This window comes from Larimichthys crocea, chromosome XV (genome assembly GCF_000972845.2).
Source record: "Larimichthys crocea isolate SSNF chromosome XV, L_crocea_2.0, whole genome shotgun sequence".
Taxonomy (NCBI): domain Eukaryota; kingdom Metazoa; phylum Chordata; class Actinopteri; family Sciaenidae; genus Larimichthys; species Larimichthys crocea.
In genome coordinates, this window is record NC_040025.1 from 9488247 (window position 1) to 9505269 (window position 17023).

General features: G+C 40.9%; 1 protein-coding gene across 2 annotated transcripts; it reads left to right on the forward strand.

The window, feature by feature from the left end:
* The first annotated feature begins 71 nt into the window (after positions 1-71).
* On the forward strand, positions 72-15227 carry uckl1a (uridine-cytidine kinase 1-like 1a). Of its 2 annotated transcripts, XM_019276908.2 has the most exons (15): positions 72-174; positions 4804-4991; positions 5203-5309; positions 6868-7038; positions 7246-7317; positions 7476-7665; positions 7750-7811; positions 9674-9690; positions 9818-9916; positions 10003-10096; positions 11529-11591; positions 11703-11825; positions 12087-12194; positions 12461-12617; positions 13153-15227. In XM_019276908.2, the coding sequence occupies exons 1-15, from the start codon at positions 86-88 to the stop codon at positions 13230-13232; spliced, it is 1620 nt and encodes a 539-aa protein (XP_019132453.1). In that variant the 5' UTR covers positions 72-85; the 3' UTR covers positions 13233-15227. The 2 variants fall into 2 exon arrangements, with proteins under 2 accessions (XP_019132453.1, XP_027144734.1); XM_027288933.1 differs by lacking the exon at positions 12087-12194.
* The last annotated feature ends 1796 nt before the right edge of the window (positions 15228-17023 follow it).

Genomic DNA, 17023 nt, shown 5'->3' on the forward strand with positions numbered 1-17023 from the left:
CCTTGACAGAGCAGCTGTGTGAGAGCACGTGATGATAAACTACATTACCCATGATCCCACAGCTCGGTTAAGAAGGGATCCATCCATGGCTTTAACCAGCCGGTGCCGGCTCCGAGGTCGCAAGATCGCCACGGAAACGGAGTGCGGCAACACAATGTCGTCCCGCTCGGACAGGTACACGATGCTCTGAGTGTTTTCACCTGTGTTTGACTCATCTGTGATCATTTCTATTTATTTACTCATTCCGATGTAATGTAACGCGAACCACACTGACTCTCCCCCGCTCCTCCTCCTCCAAACAGCACAAATATCTGACATGTTTCGTCTTTAATTATAATATTTGTTAAAAATAAACCTCTCCTTGCTACTACGTGTTAATTAAATGCACAGTATATTAACCATAGTGTGCTGCAGGTTTATTAAATGCGTTGGAAACACGGAGATCCTTGAAGTATTTGAGCTGCATGTTGACACAGTCGTGCGTCACAGGCTCCTTAATGAGAAAATACTGGAATAAATCAAATATATTTATAATAAACCTTTAATTAAATTTAAGTCTGTGGCACGCATTGTGTTCACAGTGACTGTGAAGATCAATATTCAATATTATTCTGTTGATAATAGATTAAACCTTTAAAATATATTAAAGGAAAATCCAAAAACAAACATATATAAAGGATTTCACTTTTGTAATGTAATAATTTAAATACATTTATTAAAAGTAGCAATGCTACACTATAAAAAAATACAATGTGTCACTAAATCCTACACACTGGACCTTTAAAGCAACAGTTTCAGAGTGTAACACTACTTTATACTTGCTTTTTTTTTTGTTATGATTATATTACTTATAATCAAAAACTAGTGAGTCGACAACGTTGCTAAAAGCCAAACATCAAGCAGCAAGGTCAACAACACAAGACATAGCAGCCAGCTAATATTACTGACTGACATAGCAGCCAGCTAATATTACTGACTAGTCCAACATCAAGAAGCCAGCTCGGCGTCTGTCTTTCAGACTTTTGTTTCACCAACGACTAAAAGTCAGTCCAAGATTTACTCTTGTCCGACGCCTTCTTGCTCGCTCACTCTCTCATTTTCTCTTCGTAGCTTCCTCCATCAACGTCCTCTTTGGTCTTTTTGCCTCTGTCATTATGTCCATGCCTGGTTATGTCCATAGCTCCAGTTCTTGCACGACACGGGCTCTGCTCCCAGCATCGGCATTTGCAAACCTCCTTTTCTTCTTCTTCTTTCCGGTGGTCCAAAACGCCTGTGGTACAAACACAAACACTCCCCTCTGTGCTCTGAGCTCACAGTCTGGGCAGCCCCGGCTAACAAACTGAGCTAACATCAGCTAACAGCAGCTACAGTTTGCAGCCGTTTACTTCACTGTCCATCAGGAAACTCTGTAAATCACAGAGAGTTGAGGCGGAGCAGCTGGAGGACATCAGAGGGAAAACCACAAAACATTTTCTCCATAAAATCTGATCCAGTTTCACCAAATTCTGCAAAATAGTTGTTGTTGGTGTGTGAGTGCTGTTTAATATCATTGCAAACTGAATATTTTTTGAGTTTGTCAAACAAAACAAAGACTTCATCTTGAGCTCTGGATGTATTTCATTACTTTCCCGTTACACTGAGACTTGTTTCAGTGTCCCTCGTGGTGTTGTTTGTAGATCAGATCAGTTATCTAAGAGGAAGGATCAGCAGAAGACGTCCGTCCCGTCCTGCTTTCACTTACACGTCTCTCTATTAATACCAGCCAAGCAGCTCTTTGTTGCCAGTGATCCTCTTAGTGCCTGTCACACACAGAAAGAGGTGGACAGGGGGAAAGGAGGACACTCCACATGGACAGCAGCGTGGAGAGATTTCACAGATGATTGTTGAGGCTTCACAGATACACATGTGTGAATGGACGGCGTAAACACAGACTAGAAACAGAACCTGTAATTTGCACACTTTTAAGACTTCATCCTGTTGTTTTGGCGAGGTTGCCACGGTGACAGGCGAGTTGGAGGGTAGCAGGTTGTTGTCTGAAGCAGATATGACTCTGCTGGACTGCACAGGAGCCAGAATCTCCGGCTGTTGGTCCCTGAGGTCTGACCGCAGGTAAGATGTGATCGTTTGTGTTGTTTTTCTGTCTCTCGGCTTCAGGCGGGATGCCAAGTTTTTCCACCTCACTAAAGCTCTCAAACACACCGCGGATGTGAGCTATGTTTAGTCTCTAAACAGGGGTTGTTGTGAGGTCAGAGGAGGTGCAGGATCTGGGTTAGTTTGCTGATATTCTGGCTTTTTATTTGAGGTCAGACACAGAGGATTTCCTGGATTTGAAACTGCATCGACTGAATATGCAAAACATCCATCACTGGTCCTCTCTTCCATTTATGTCCATGATTTCTTATGGCTGACAGTGAAGCATGCACGAGTCCCTAAATGTGGCATTAGGAAGTGTGACGCGCAGGCTAAGCTGACTTTTATTTGTTCTGGTGGTGATCTAAGGAGCCTAATCTTAATCACTGCGATCACCGGCGATTCGAGTATCAAATAGTAACATTAATACAATCTAGGAAGTATTCATAACAATATTACCAATACCAATGTGTGCACCACGTGTACCAAGGCCGAGTCCTCACTGCAGTGGCCTCGGTTCAGGCCCTTTGTTGCATGTTATCCTCCACTTTCCTGTCTGCCTTCAGCTGTACTATCAAATAAACATGTAATGGAGTATTTTTCATGAAAAATACTCCATTACATGTTAAAGTATGAGATGAAATGTTAAAGTTTTATCAGGAAAATGCAGAGAACTAGCCCTTGTATCTAATGATACAGTGGACTACACCTTATATGTACTAATATATATTATATCATTAGAAGTCTGTGAAGGCTCTCGGCCGTCCAAGTCGCCTTTCTTTGAGTTAAATCTTTACCTCCAGAAAGATTTACCTCCATCCATTTTCTGTAACCGCTTATCCTCGTCAGGGTCAGAAGGGGCTGGAGACTATTCCAGCTGACCGTGGACAAGAGACCGGGTACACCCTGAACAAGTTTCATCACAGGGCACATAGAGACATAGAGTCTTTGGACTATGGGAGAAGCTGGAGTAGCCGGTGAGAACATGTAAACTCCACACAGAAAGGCTCAAATTGAACTCTTGATAAATCCATGCATCATTTATGTTTAGGCAGCATTTTATTCTCGTTGATTATTTTCATTATAGATTAATCTGCTGGTGATTTTCTTGGTAAATCCATTGATTGAACGTTTCTAAAACGTAAGAAAATCAGAAATGTGCATCGCTGTCACCTTCACGTGTGTCCAGACCTCAAAATCAATCAGTTTCCTCTAACTTAATACAAGAAAAAGCTGCAAACTGCCACATTTGAGACACTGAAATCATTACATTTGTAGTAGAAGTAGTAGTGTAGCAGATGTGTCACGATTTGAGCTCTTGGCAACCGACTGTTCAAACTTAAACTTACACGACGTGCAACAATGTGTTTGTGTGACTGCTCCGAGATGTTTTCTTCTTGCTCCACAGGTTCACGCACATATTTGAAATTGCATCTTGATTCTTGTTAGGCTGCTCGCTGCAGAGCTGTTTGCTGTGTCAGTCTGTCATAACAAATTCGACGAAGCCTTCACAGCTTTTGCGTCTCTTGTTCAGATGCTTGATTCTTGTCAGACCCTCTGCTCCACCTACTCATCATCATCTATTTCTACAAAGTGACTAAGAAGGTCATTTGCCAATTTAAGGAACACATGGGGACATTTCTTCTGCTTCCAAACCAATAAACTCCATCCATCCATTTTCCCTAACCGCTTAGCCACATCATGATCGTGAGGGCCTGAAGACGATTCCAATCCCAGTCCCATTAACACCTGTGTGCAATTTAGAGTCTTTGGACTGTGGAGAGAAATCCCATGGACATGGGGAGAACATGCAAACTCCTCAGAGAAAAGCCCCAGCTGGGGTTCAAACCAGGAGCCTTGCAGTGAGTGATAATGCTAACCAGTGCATCACCATGCTGCCCAGCCAACAAACTCTGAGGCCACTTTTTTTTGTTTGTTCTGTACCTGGGCTGCAACTAACGATTAATCTGCATATTATTTCATCAGTGAATCTTTTAATTGTTTGGCTATAACCGTCAGAAAAGTCCAGAGTGACACTATCAGATTTCTTGTTTAGTCCAACCGACACTCCAAAAACCAAAAAGATATTCAGTTTACTGTCAGACAAGATGAAGAAAAGCAGCTTATTGTCACAATAGTGAAGCTGGAACTGATTAAAGTTTGACATCTCTGCTTGAAAAATGATTTTTGCAAGCTGTTTCAGCTCTATTTTGTACTCCACTATGTTTATTTCTTCTTTTTTTTTAATCTGAATTGAACCTCGGGATGCCATAAAGGCCGCCTGAGGAGGCTCCAGCAGCTTATGAAGGCTGTGAGATGTGGTTAAAAACTCTTTCGGGCTTGACATACTAAATGTTTTGTAAATGTTTATTACCTACACATGTTGCATAACACCTGGATTTAACTTACAGCATAATATTAAAGTACTACCATCAGTGATAATATGATATAATAATAATAATTTCTCTTTCTTTTGTGTTTCTTAAATCCTGTAATTTTGTCGTGTTGTTAAATTGGAAGTAGGGCAGCTCTGTGATTCTGCAGACTGTGTATTAAAAACATAAGTGTGTGTGTGTGTGTGTGTGTGTGTGTGTGTGTGTGTGTGTGTGTGTGTGTGTGTGTGTGTGTGTGTGTGTGTTCACGCTGTAACCTGCCCTGCTGTGTGTTTTGCAGTGGGAGCGGTGAGGACTCGTTGGACCGGCTCCTGCCCCCCGCCGTGGCCCCTCGCAGGAAAAGTGCTACCTCACTCAGCAAAAGCGAACCTCCTCTGCTGCGCACGGGCACACGCACCATCTACACCGCCGGACGCCCTCCCTGGTATGACGAGCACGGCGCGCAGTCAAAGGAGGCCTTTGTCATTGGTATGATGATGATGATGATGATGATGTATTTCACTCCCCTTCGTGCCAAATTGTGGCTTTGAGCTGCAGAACCTGTTCTTGTATTACCATTCTGTGTTATTATACCCATAAACACTTAGACTGTCATCGCACATGCAAACCGCCAGACAACATTAGACACACTCTGAAAAACAAACATAATGGGCCATTGAAATGCTGTGTGGATCTGCAGGGTTGTGTGGGGGCAGCGCCTCAGGGAAGACCACCGTGGCCAATAAGATCATCGAGGCTCTGGATGTGCCGTGGGTTGTGCTGTTGTCTATGGATTCTTTCTACAAGGTGAGAGTATTGCATTTTAATTGGTTGTTTATGGGCTCATCGTAAGAAGAGACGATCATCTTTGGGATGTTTTATCACTCCCTCTCATGCTTCTTTATGATATCCTGACTTTTCATTGAAAAGAGCTCGCCTCACGTTTCTTTATCTTGTATCAGGTCCCAATAAACCACAGTAAAGTTTGTTTATGAGTTGACTCCATATTTGTTTATGATCTGATGACATGACAGGACATAAAAGCCTTGGTTTACCTTAAACTTTATCGCCTCCTCTCGTCTCTCGCTGCAGTGCTGCTGGCCAACACAGACTTGAACATAAAACACAATAAATACAATAATAGGTAATGTGTAATATTTTACAACAAATGCTAAAACATAAAATAACCCACAGTAAACAACGTAAAACCTCAGAGTACATCCAGAAACCGTCATCCTGCCCAGCCGTCCATAATTAAAACATCCACCGATGTTATATAGAGATGATCAGCAGCTGACTTTCAGATTTCTCACCATGTTAGATCGGCACTTTCTTTGTATCCTGAATCTCAGTCCAGAGTAGCAAAGATCGGGTCTAACAGCTGGCCCAGGTTCTGCTCTAATCAGTATTGATGTATTGATCCTGCTCGACAGTATTTAAAGCTGCAATAATCAAGAATAAACCTACTTACAGTGCAGTTCACAGTCCTTAAAAACCTCACTGTACTTCACTGATACCCTGTACTGTGTATACTAAACAATCACACCATAATTTGCCGACTATAATCTGAAAGTTTTGATCTGAACCAGAATCCCTCGGTAATCACGAGGATCAGAAAATGTCACTCTGACTTGAGAAAGTAATCCCTGCCGAGCGTTTTCAGAGAAATAAACAACGCACACATTATTGAATCCATAAACAGAAACTCATCCGAATATTAACAGACTATAAACAAGTTAAACTCCTTGTGCGCAGAGGCTGTGAGGGCAAAGCAGAGAACTTTATTGCTATTGACGTTTGGTTTAGGAGAAAAGTTTTGAAATGTTGTGAAATATTTGGCTTGGAGTTGATGAGACGATCAGTGCCAGTTTAAGAAACCAGTGGAAGAAGTAGAAGCACAGTACACTAGAACTAAGAAGTTAGATATTTTACTTACAGGCGTGAAATATATCGAAATTTTCATGAATCCTTTAAAATAAAAACAAACTTTATCACAGTCTTGTAGTTTTGGAGTTCAGTCTTGGTCTTTAGACTGAGCTAAAGACTTTTAAAGGTCTCTGTCTCAAAGACAAAGACGACTCTGGATTTTTCAAGACCACAACTTCAGGGATGTGACTCACTTGCCTGTGCATCGTCTGGTTTATTTGTTAACCGTCTGTGAGGAAACATCAGCCAACTCTTCTGGAATAAAAGAGTTAATCTGCAAAACAGCATCCAAAAGAACTCACAGCAGTTCGTAAATACCTCATGGTGACGCTTAATAAGACTCAATGTAGCAACCACGCTTCACCCAAAGAGTTTTCGTGAATATTAGCTACCTAGTTGTTGGTCTTGATCTTACCAACACCATCCTGCTGTTTTCCAGGTGTTATCTCCTGACGAGCAGGCTTTGGCAGCGAGTAACGACTACAACTTCGACCATCCGGGGGCATTTGACTTTGAGCTGCTAGTTGCCACCCTGCGAAAGCTGAAGCAGGGCAAGAGCGTGAAGATCCCGGTGTACGATTTCACCACGCACGGAAGACAGAAAGACTGGGTGAGAAACTTTTAACTGTTCAAAGATTAAATATGCATCCTGTGATTTTTGTAAAACAAAATGAAGATGAAGCGTTGGGTTCGTTTGAAGCTGACGACAGACTTCATACAAACATTCTGCAGCTTTAATCTTGGAAAAGTTGAACTGACTGTTCATGAAGCAGCTTTCTGCTTTGAACAATTTTGGTTTTCTTTCTTCTTTATGCAGAAAAATGTGTACGGTGCAAGCGTAATCATATTTGAAGGAATTATGTCCTTTGCGGACAAAGAGCTCCTTCAGGTAAGACACTATGTTTTCCTTCTTCTTCTTCTTTTTGAAAAATTCTTCGGTGAAGTAAATCATCAGGACGGTGTGGAGGATGTTGTTTGAGCAGCTGCTTTGCTTGAAGTGAATGTTATTGAACCGTTCGGGGGGTGTTTGCTTTCCCCCACCTGCAGCTCCTGGATATGAAAATCTTTGTGGACACAGACTCAGACATCCGGCTGGTTCGCCGGCTCCGCAGGGACATCACAGAGAGAGGACGAGACATCGAAGGCGTCATAAAGCAATACAACAAGTTTGTGAAGCCGGCCTTTGAGCAGTACATCGAGCCAACCATGAGGCTGGCTGATATTGTTGTGCCAAGAGGTGAGACGGACAGACTTTCTCACTGCTAGAACATTTTGACACGTTGTTGACTGTTAAACATCTCGTCTTGTTCGTCCCTCCAAGGTGGTGGGAATATGGTGGCCATTGATCTGATAGTCCAGCACGTTCACAGCCAGCTGGAGGAGGTGAGTGGACAAAATGCTGCTCGTACATAAGAAGGTGGCGCCACCGTGTGTCCAAAAGCTGTAACATAGAGAGACACACTGCAAGCAAAGTTAAATCTGTGCTTCTCAATCCTAAACTTTCAGACTTTTATCGTTAAAGCATATAAATCCTATATTTTATTGTCAACAAAACACATGAAGGGACCAAAATAAGATTATTTCTCTGTCAAAGAGCCACAAACAGAGGTAGAAATAGGTTTTGACAGCGTTTTATAATATCTAAATCCTTTTAAATCCTTCATTGACTCTTTTCAGGTTGTGTGTTTGGTGGATAATTCAGAGTTCAGTTCATATTTTGTTTGTTTTATTTCACTCAGGGTCATAGATATTCTACCATGCTTAAAGGGTCTTGTTTTTTCACCACATAATTTTCATATTATTTCTCATTTAATCACTGCTCTGACATTCATTAACTCTGTCCCGACCTCCAGTAGTTTATAGAGCGTATCAAGGCTAAATTCCTTACCGCAGTGACCCAGGTTGTGACACCCCCTCTCTTTATCCCCTGAATTTTCTGTCTATCACAGCAGCTGTTGCTGGCTAGAAAAAAGCATAAAATAATAATAAAAATAAAAAAAAACCTGTCCAGACTCATTTTTCATTTTTCTGTGACGCAAAACAACGTTTGCTCCTCACTGCTGCAGCTGCAGGAAGTAAAAACACAGTGAAAATAATTTTAATTCTACATTATCATCACTTCAGAATTTCTGCATGCATGATGCACTTAACGTTAGCTGACGCTGAGCTTGTTGTCGCCTTGCTAGAGGTCACAGATACAGTGTAACACTGGCAGCAGACTGAGGTTCTACCTTAGCATGAAGGGTAGTAGATAAATATTCAAGTAGGGACTTGTTGTTCCTCTTTTGTCATGTGTACCCACCGGCAAATTTTACATTTTTTCAGGTTTGTTGACTTTAATGAAGTTAAACAGCAGACCACCATGTTCAGTCGGTCTTGTTAGCACATGTTTGTGTACTTTTTAACCTTTGCAGATAGCTGTGGTGTCAGAAAGAGGCTAAACTATCTCAGAGAGGTTGTGAATAAAAAATTAAATCAAGGATTTGTTAGCAGCTGAGCTGAAGAAATATAGTTTTTTTTTTTACCTTTTGTACACAAATCCAGATCCAGAATGGGACCAGCCTCCTCTGCAGACCGCGTCCTATTACCATGAACACACAGACTGGAGTTTATTTTGAGTCAGTACAAATACTCTGTCCTGCTGCTGTAAATATTCACCAGCACTGAATCTGCAGCTGAAAATAGTCCCAAACAAATGCACCGTTTTCGCAAAAAACTAAAAAAAAAACTGCAGCGACCGACTGTTTTTTATTTTTATTTAACCTTTATGTAACCGAGAATCCCGCTGAGATTAAAAATCTCTTTTTCAAGCGAGTCCTGACCAAGACAAGAGAGACAGCAGCACAAACTAAGAGCAAGTACATTAAAACGGACACAGTATTAGAACACATCAAAATAAAAGGTGCAGTGCGAGCTGTGAATCCAAAAATATCAGTTTAAGCATCGACACACTCGATGATTCTGTCTCCAGGTCTTAAAATGAGTTTTAAAAACATTTTAAAAAATCAGATTTTAGAGTTCCTGGAGGGTGCAACATCTGAAAGTCCAATGATCGCAATGAGTCCGTACCGTCCATCACACTCCTGAGAAATATATGTAAAGCTCACAGTGGTGAGTCAAAGCTTTACAGTTTGGGAAGGGATGCAACTTTAGATTAAATATAAATATATATAAAGTATTCTTAAATCATCAGGATTAAATGTCACAAACATACCTCATGTTATTGTCTTTCTCTCTTCATGCAGCGTGAGCTCAGTGTCAGGTATGCTGATACATATTTTCTCCAGCTTTGGTCGATTGTTGTATCAATGCTGTGTAAAGACTTCAGTCTCTCTCTGTGTTTGTCTTTCTAAACCTTCTGATCTAAACTTACCTGTCTTTGGTCTCAGGGCTCTCCTGGCCTCCGCTCAGCAGACTCAGCCTCTGCCTCAGACACTCAGTGTGTTGGAGAGTACGCCGCAGGTCAAAGGCCTGCACACCATCATCAGGTACAGACGTGTGCGAGTACGAGTCCTCATGTCAGTGAGCACAATGTGAGTTTTAAAACGTTTTGTTTTTTCCTTCTGTAATGCAGGAATAAAGAAACCAGCCGAGACGAGTTTATCTTCTACTCAAAGAGATTAATGCGGCTTCTCATAGAGCACGCGCTGACGTTTCTGCCGTCTCAGGTGGGTAGACTTTAACTACTTAGTGAACAGCACATGAAAGGACATCGTCCCCTGACTCTGCAGTTCCCATCAGGTTTCTGGATCTTTGTGTCTTTTAGCTTGTCGTTTTGATTTGTTATATTTTTACTGCTTTGCCGCTCTCATCAGCATCATTTTCAGACACAGCACGAAGCTGTTTTAAACTCTAAAATCCCTTTGCACACGATCTACCCAGCACCCGACAGACTCATTTAGTGACTGGCTGGTGAAGTCAGTGGAGCATTTAGCAGCTAAAGAGCCAGATGTTTCCCTCAGGAGTTAGTAAAGACCAACATTTACTTGTTATAGAAGCTCGTATACACAATGTGGGCAGTCCAGTACAGAGCTGGACCTCTTGACCAGAGTCTTTTCATGTCCGTCATGCAGATGACTGCGTACAATAATGCAGATGTCACCACAGTGTCATATAAAGTTTCAAACAGAATCCTGCATCCTCAGTCTCCTCAGCAAGTGGAGACAACTTTGACCCTTCTTGTTCAGAACGTCTGTTTCCAACTATTTTTAAAACTTAATTTCTTTGGTTCACAGTGTCTTTTTTCCTCTTAAAACAAAGACGACAACTCACATGTCAGCTGACGTGAAGAGTTTTCAGAAATCAGCTCTCACTGCTCACTGCAATGGATTTCCTGTGGTGTTTCAAGCAGAGTTCAAAGTCCCTGCAAGTTTATTTTCATACGATACTGACATCAACCAAGACTCCTAGAAGGGATTATATAAAAATGTCTTTGGGAAATCGTTATTAATCGGTATCAAAGTTAAGTGAACGTCATTTGGTGTGAATTTTGCTGCAATAATACAGTACATATGCAAAAATGTGCGTCGACACATCTGTATGTTTCCACTTTTCTCATCCAAACTACTCACAGTTTCACAATTTCCGAGTTATCTTTGACATTATCCGTTCCTTCGAACAAAACATGAATTAAATCACCAGAGCTGCCTTCTTCCACCTCAAAAACAGAGCCTGACTCCACCCATCACTCTCCACCTATGCTGCAGAAACTCTCATCTACACTTTCATTACATCCAAAATATAAGACTATAAGACTAACAGCATGCTCTACGACACACCGTCCAACACCTTAGATAAACTCCAATACATCCAGAAATCTGCATTTCACCTGCTCACCCACACCTGTGACCACACCGCCCTGATCCTCCAGAACCTCCACCGGTTCCTGGTCCCCCTTCTTATACACAACCAGGCTCCCTGTTTTAACTTACAGACCTGCTCCATCTTCAAATCCCTGACAAAAACACCCTTTTATAAAACCTTTAAAGTGTCTTTAAGTGTTTAGAAAAGCGCTCTTAAATATAATGTATTATTATTATTACTTTTCTAAGTATCTCAGTCGTGTGTTTGTGACTCTTTTCTTTCCGTATTTTCTGACAGACGTGTGTGGTCCAGACTCCACAGGGTCATGAGTACGAGGGTCGCAGTTACAACGGTAAAGGGGTGAGTGATGTTTTTGTTTTTACGAGGTCTTGTCTTGTCGACTTCCAGTCGAGTGTGTCCTCGGGAGCTTTCTGTCATCACACTTGGCTCCGCTGCTTCGCCTCTTCACAGATCACCGGTGTGTCGGTCCTGCGGGCGGGAGAGACCATGGAGCCCGCCCTGAGGGCCGTGTGCAAGGACGTCCGCATTGGCAAGATCCTCATTCAGACTAACCTTGACTCAGGCGAACCAGAGGTAGTTAAAATGAGTTATTTAGCACCAAAAAGCTCTCAGCGTCGATGTCTGTGAGATGCGTGGCACATTCTTAGAGACTTTCCTCGATGTTGGACAGTGTCACATCAAACAAACAATAAAAAATGTTTTTGATTGTTTCTTCTTTTCTTTTTTTTCTTTTTTCACCCTCTCTTTCTTCCACATGATGTGTGTCTCCGTGGTAACTACCCTTCCTGCTTTTGTAACCATGGTAACCTGTCTCCTCCTCTCTGGCCTCGCCAGCTGCATTACCTGCGTCTGCCCAAAGACATCAGCGAAGATCATGTCATCCTAATGGACAGCACAGTCTCCACTGGCGCTGCTGCCATGATGGCAGTGCGAGTCTTATTGGTGGGTGGAGATTAGCATCATTATTCTTCAGCAAGACAACAACAGAGGAGTCCTCTCCTCTCGGCCAATCACGCGTGTTTTATTGCTCGTGTGTGATAATTGATTGGACTTAGATTACCTGTATTCCTGCAAATAGAAATGTCACATATCTTCCTCTCTTTCCACTTAACTAATCATCCTCCTGATGATGATGAGGATGAGGATGATGAGGAGGAGGAGCACTCAGGTTATTGACAGTTGTTGCCGTGATGTGTGTTGCTGAGCAGGATCACGAGGTGCAGGAGGATAAGATCGTGTTGGTGTCGCTGTTGATGGCAGAGCTCGGCGTGCACTCTGTGGCCTACGCCTTCCCGGAGGTCAAAATCATCACCACCGCCGTGGACAAGAGTCTGGACGATCTTTTACATGTAATTCCTGGTATCGGTAAGCCATCGCGTGCACGTACTCACTGGTTTTTTTTACTCTTTTTGTCCAGAGAAGAGTTTGTTATCCTGTTTTGTCTTTGAAGATCTGGTCTAAGTTATAACTTAACTGCATTTCAGGATGTTTTCAGCGTGACTTTTGGTGCATGCTTTTAGATTTATGCATGAAATAAAAAATGTCCACGGTCTTTGCAAAAGATAAAGATAATAAACATTTCTCTTTCAGGTTGACAGATTTCATTTCATGTCCCAGCAGATTCTAATTTAATGCTTGTGTCACTTCAGATTTGAAGCCTGCACGACTCTCGATCACCACCATAACTAAACTGCACAATATGCACATATACATATAGACACATAGACCAGCAGGTTGCCTGCAAACCTGAATAATTGCATCCAATTACATACCCAAACATTACCTGCAGATATTAAGATGAATATTCAGTGTAATCTTTTATCTTCTGTGTGTGTTTTTTAAAATATTTTCTCCAGCCTCTAACCTGCTGATACAGCTCCACTGTTTGTGTGTTTTTCAGGTGACTTTGGAGACCGGTACTTTGGGACAGACGGGACAGACAGCTGGAGTGATGAGGACCAGGAGCAGCCGTCATACTGACACAAACATCTGTGAGCCTCTGTGAAAGAAAAATACTACTACTACTTGAAAACTCACGTTACTGTGCATCTTCTCCTTCAGGCATAAACCAGCAAAAACGACACACAAAAGCAAAACTGTTATATTCACTTTTGAGGTTTTGTACTCTGCATGAGGGATTTTTTGTTCATCACCAATATTTTCATACAGAGGTGAAACAGTGCCATCGCCTTTGACGTACAATAATGCAATACAATATTATCATACTTTATTATATAAAGATTTTATCCAAGATTGCACCAGCTGTTTGTGAATCCTCTTCTTGGTAATTACTGGATAATTTCAAACTAATTTATTTTATTGGGTTGCACCATTAAAACTTTACCAAAAAACTCAACAATTACTTAAGTTACTTAATTGGTTGCTAACAAACATTTGTAACGCTGTCCAATGCAATAAACAGTGTAAACACACAATCTACGCCAGTGTCAACATGCAAACATCACTCTTAGTTTAACGTGTTAGTAAGCTATCACGTGCTAATTTAAACATGTGATGGTGGTGAATAAAGTTTTGCACGTTTTTTTTGTCTTAAATTAAAAATTTGATCACTTAAAAGTGCAAATTAAGGGTTCAGCTAGTTGCAGAAGCTGCTAAAATTCATCCTCAGGGGGACATGATCGTCAAATTCCATCTAATAGTTCATACTCTTGGTGTTGGCAAAGGAATAATCAGAGGAAAGTTATTAATATCTGATTGCGCTAACTCGGTCGCTGCAGTTTTGATGTATTTTGAGGTATACTGTTATTTTTGTGAACAGTAATTAGAGATCTTCAGTTTACATCAGTTCACGTTGATTGTCAGTTGGTAGCCATGCTGCAGTGACACCTGGCAGTTAGTAAATGTGTAAATATTTACTAATATATCTACGTAAGAACTAGTTTGCATGGTGCAGTGACATAAATCTTTCTTAGTAAACACGGTAAAACTTCCAATTTGCGCCTAAGCTCATGTATTTGCATTATCTTCAAAGACACAGAGCTCAGCAGCACATTTTCTGAAAACTATATAACTGATGATCTTTTAAAAAAAAGAGGTTTAGGAGGACCTTAACATTGTTTTGAAGTTATTTACAGAATCAAAAAAAATGTACCTTTTTTAAATTCAGAAATAGCATCCTGGCTTTGTAAAACAACCAAAATATTATGTTTTTAGTAACATCAGTATATACCGATATAACTGATAGTTACATTTTTAATTTTTTAAGATTTGCCATCATTTTTTTCAATTCGGAGTTTAAAGGAATTAGTTTAAAATCATTAAAATTGTGCAACAAGCGTGACTTTTTTTCATCCAAATTAAAGAAATTTATGTTAATTTTTTCAGGACTCAGATATAATGTTAATACGTCAGAGGCACAAACATGGATCTGATTATAACTTAAGTTTGAATTTATGAACAGCTGGTGCAAGAATACGTTCAGATATAGATTCATTCATTCTTTATGCTGCTCTAATAACACATTTTTTATATATATATATATATGTTATGTGCTAGATTAGTTATCAGAAATTTTATATTAAAGAAATATCACAAAGGGAAATTATATGTTATTTTATAATGTACATATTGTAGGTTTACACATTCACAACAGGTGTGAGATGCCTGTAAATGTATAATAAAGTGTAAAGGGACACCTTGGAGATATTTTTCAGTCACTGCCTCTTTCTACGTCTCCCGAGGGTGGTTCAGACCGTCAGTGCGAGGTCACGGCCGGTCACATGCTCACTTCAGAGTATTTTCCACGGTCCTGTGACTCTCAGGGTTCAGATACAGGCCGCCTGGCTCCATCTGTGATACACCTTGAAGCCTGATGGGGTCAGTGTAGCTCACATTTAGCCTCTCACGGTTGTGATTTATAGTGCGTTCCCTTTGAGAAATCAGTGTCTCTTTACAGAACAGAAGAAATGCACACAGACTCACCTGAACCACTTCCATCGCACAAGTTTTATTTTTTTTTTATCTGTCTGTTTGTTGTGTGAACGGCAACGTTGCAGTCATGAAAACAACATGCTTTGTCTGGTGCAGAATGCAGTGTGTTAACGCTCAGTTAATTATGATATTAATGTGATTTCAGGGTCATAAAAATGAGCAATAAAAAAACCTTGGAGCCTCCTACTTTTCCCTCCCTGTTGTGTTCACACGCCTCGTGCTGCTGCTCGCTAATAATACGAGTTCCCCCACAGCCGGTTTGTGACCTTATGCTCGGCGTTATCTCTCCTCTCTGGTGTCTTTTCACTGTCATGTATCTTCAATGAATCTGGCAGTCTTCATTCATGTATTTATTCAGTCATTCACCACCACCAGCACCACCAGCCTCCGTTACAGTGGGATTAACACATCACATAAAAATCTGTGATCATCTTCACACCCATGAGCATCTCCATCATCATCTCCCCGGCTCCTCTCTCCCTCTACAACATGGTTTGTTTTGGGGCTGTTTGTGCCTCGGTGACACTGTGATCACGGATGTCATACGACGCACGCTGTATTCTCCAAGACAGGCAGAAGACTCCCCTCGCCCATGTGACTACTGCCTCAAGGTTAACCTGTTACCATGGAGACAAGCCCGCCAATGAAAATTCAGCAGACGGTTGCGATGTTGACTGCAAGCTTTTTGTTTTAAGGGGTGACCTATTTTTTTTTTTTCCCTCCTCCTCCTCTCTCGCTGTCCCCCCCCCACCCCTCCACACACAGCTACTCAGACACAGACCCTGCTACTCTGTGCACGTGCACACAGATAACACACACACACACACACACACACACACACTCATACTCATGCCTCATGTGAAAGGAGGTTGTAAGGTTGGACACAAAAGAAGCAAGGGACAATAGAAGCACGCCTTACATGTGAAATAATGTATAATAATATGACACATTTCTTCTTAATTTGACTTTTTGATTTGATTGATTTGATTTTTTTATGTTCCTTTGATTGGACTCAATCTACAGGCAGCTTCAGATCACAAGAAAAGCTTTTAAAGAGTCTTTGATCCGTCTGTAGTAGATGGCAAAGTGAACTCTCGGTGATATTTTAGCCCTTTTAAAAGAAGCTCGTCCTCGTCGTCGTCAACTGAAACACTAGTGAGATTTTCTTTTTTTTTTAAAGTGCCACTTTATTACAAAAGTATAAACTTGACTGACATTTCATGAATAGTAATCTTGATATAAAACATTACAATCTTTTGCACTTTTTTTAAGCACTTAATTACACGCTTCTGGAGTACAAGACCCTGTAGTCTGAAATAGCAAACACACAACATTAGCTGCCACATTTAACTTTAGCTGGGCTTTTTCCCCAAGAACACACCGTTAGCTTCATGGCTTCAAAAAACAACAAACAGAATACACTGAAATTTACATTTGCAGCTGTTTTTTTTTTTTTGTTTGATTTTTTTTTCCTTTTGATTAGTTTCGTTTTTTGTGTCACAAGATAAGTCATTCCAAAAAACACAATTAAACATAATAGAAAAAGATAGATTTCTTGACACTGATGATATATTTATTATTCTTTCTCTTTTGTAATGTACATACACATTGCATCAACATACAGTATAATCACATTGTTTGCTCGAGAGGGGGGGAATATTTGGTCAAATGATAATCGTCGTTTATTGTCCAGGATATATTTTTTTTAGATGTAAATTTTGAGTGGTGCTCTGCTGCTTTTGCTTCACATTTTTATGTCATTTCTGCAAATATTTTTAACACTGATAACAGAGAGAGAGAGAGAGAGGAGAGAGTGTTCA

What these genes read in the sequence shown, in the direction of transcription:
- uckl1a (XM_019276908.2), top strand. Translation starts at nt 86, where the DNA reads ATGGCTTTAACCAGCCGGTGCCGGCTCCGAGGTCGCAAGATCGCCACG. An exon ending in GGCCTGCACACCATCATCAG is followed by an intron (nt 9,917 to 10,002) that starts GTACAGACGTGT and finishes TCTGTAATGCAG; the next exon opens with GAATAAAGAAACCAGCCGAG. An exon ending in TGGCAGTGCGAGTCTTATTG is followed by an intron (nt 12,195 to 12,460) that starts GTGGGTGGAGAT and finishes GTTGCTGAGCAG; the next exon opens with GATCACGAGGTGCAGGAGGA.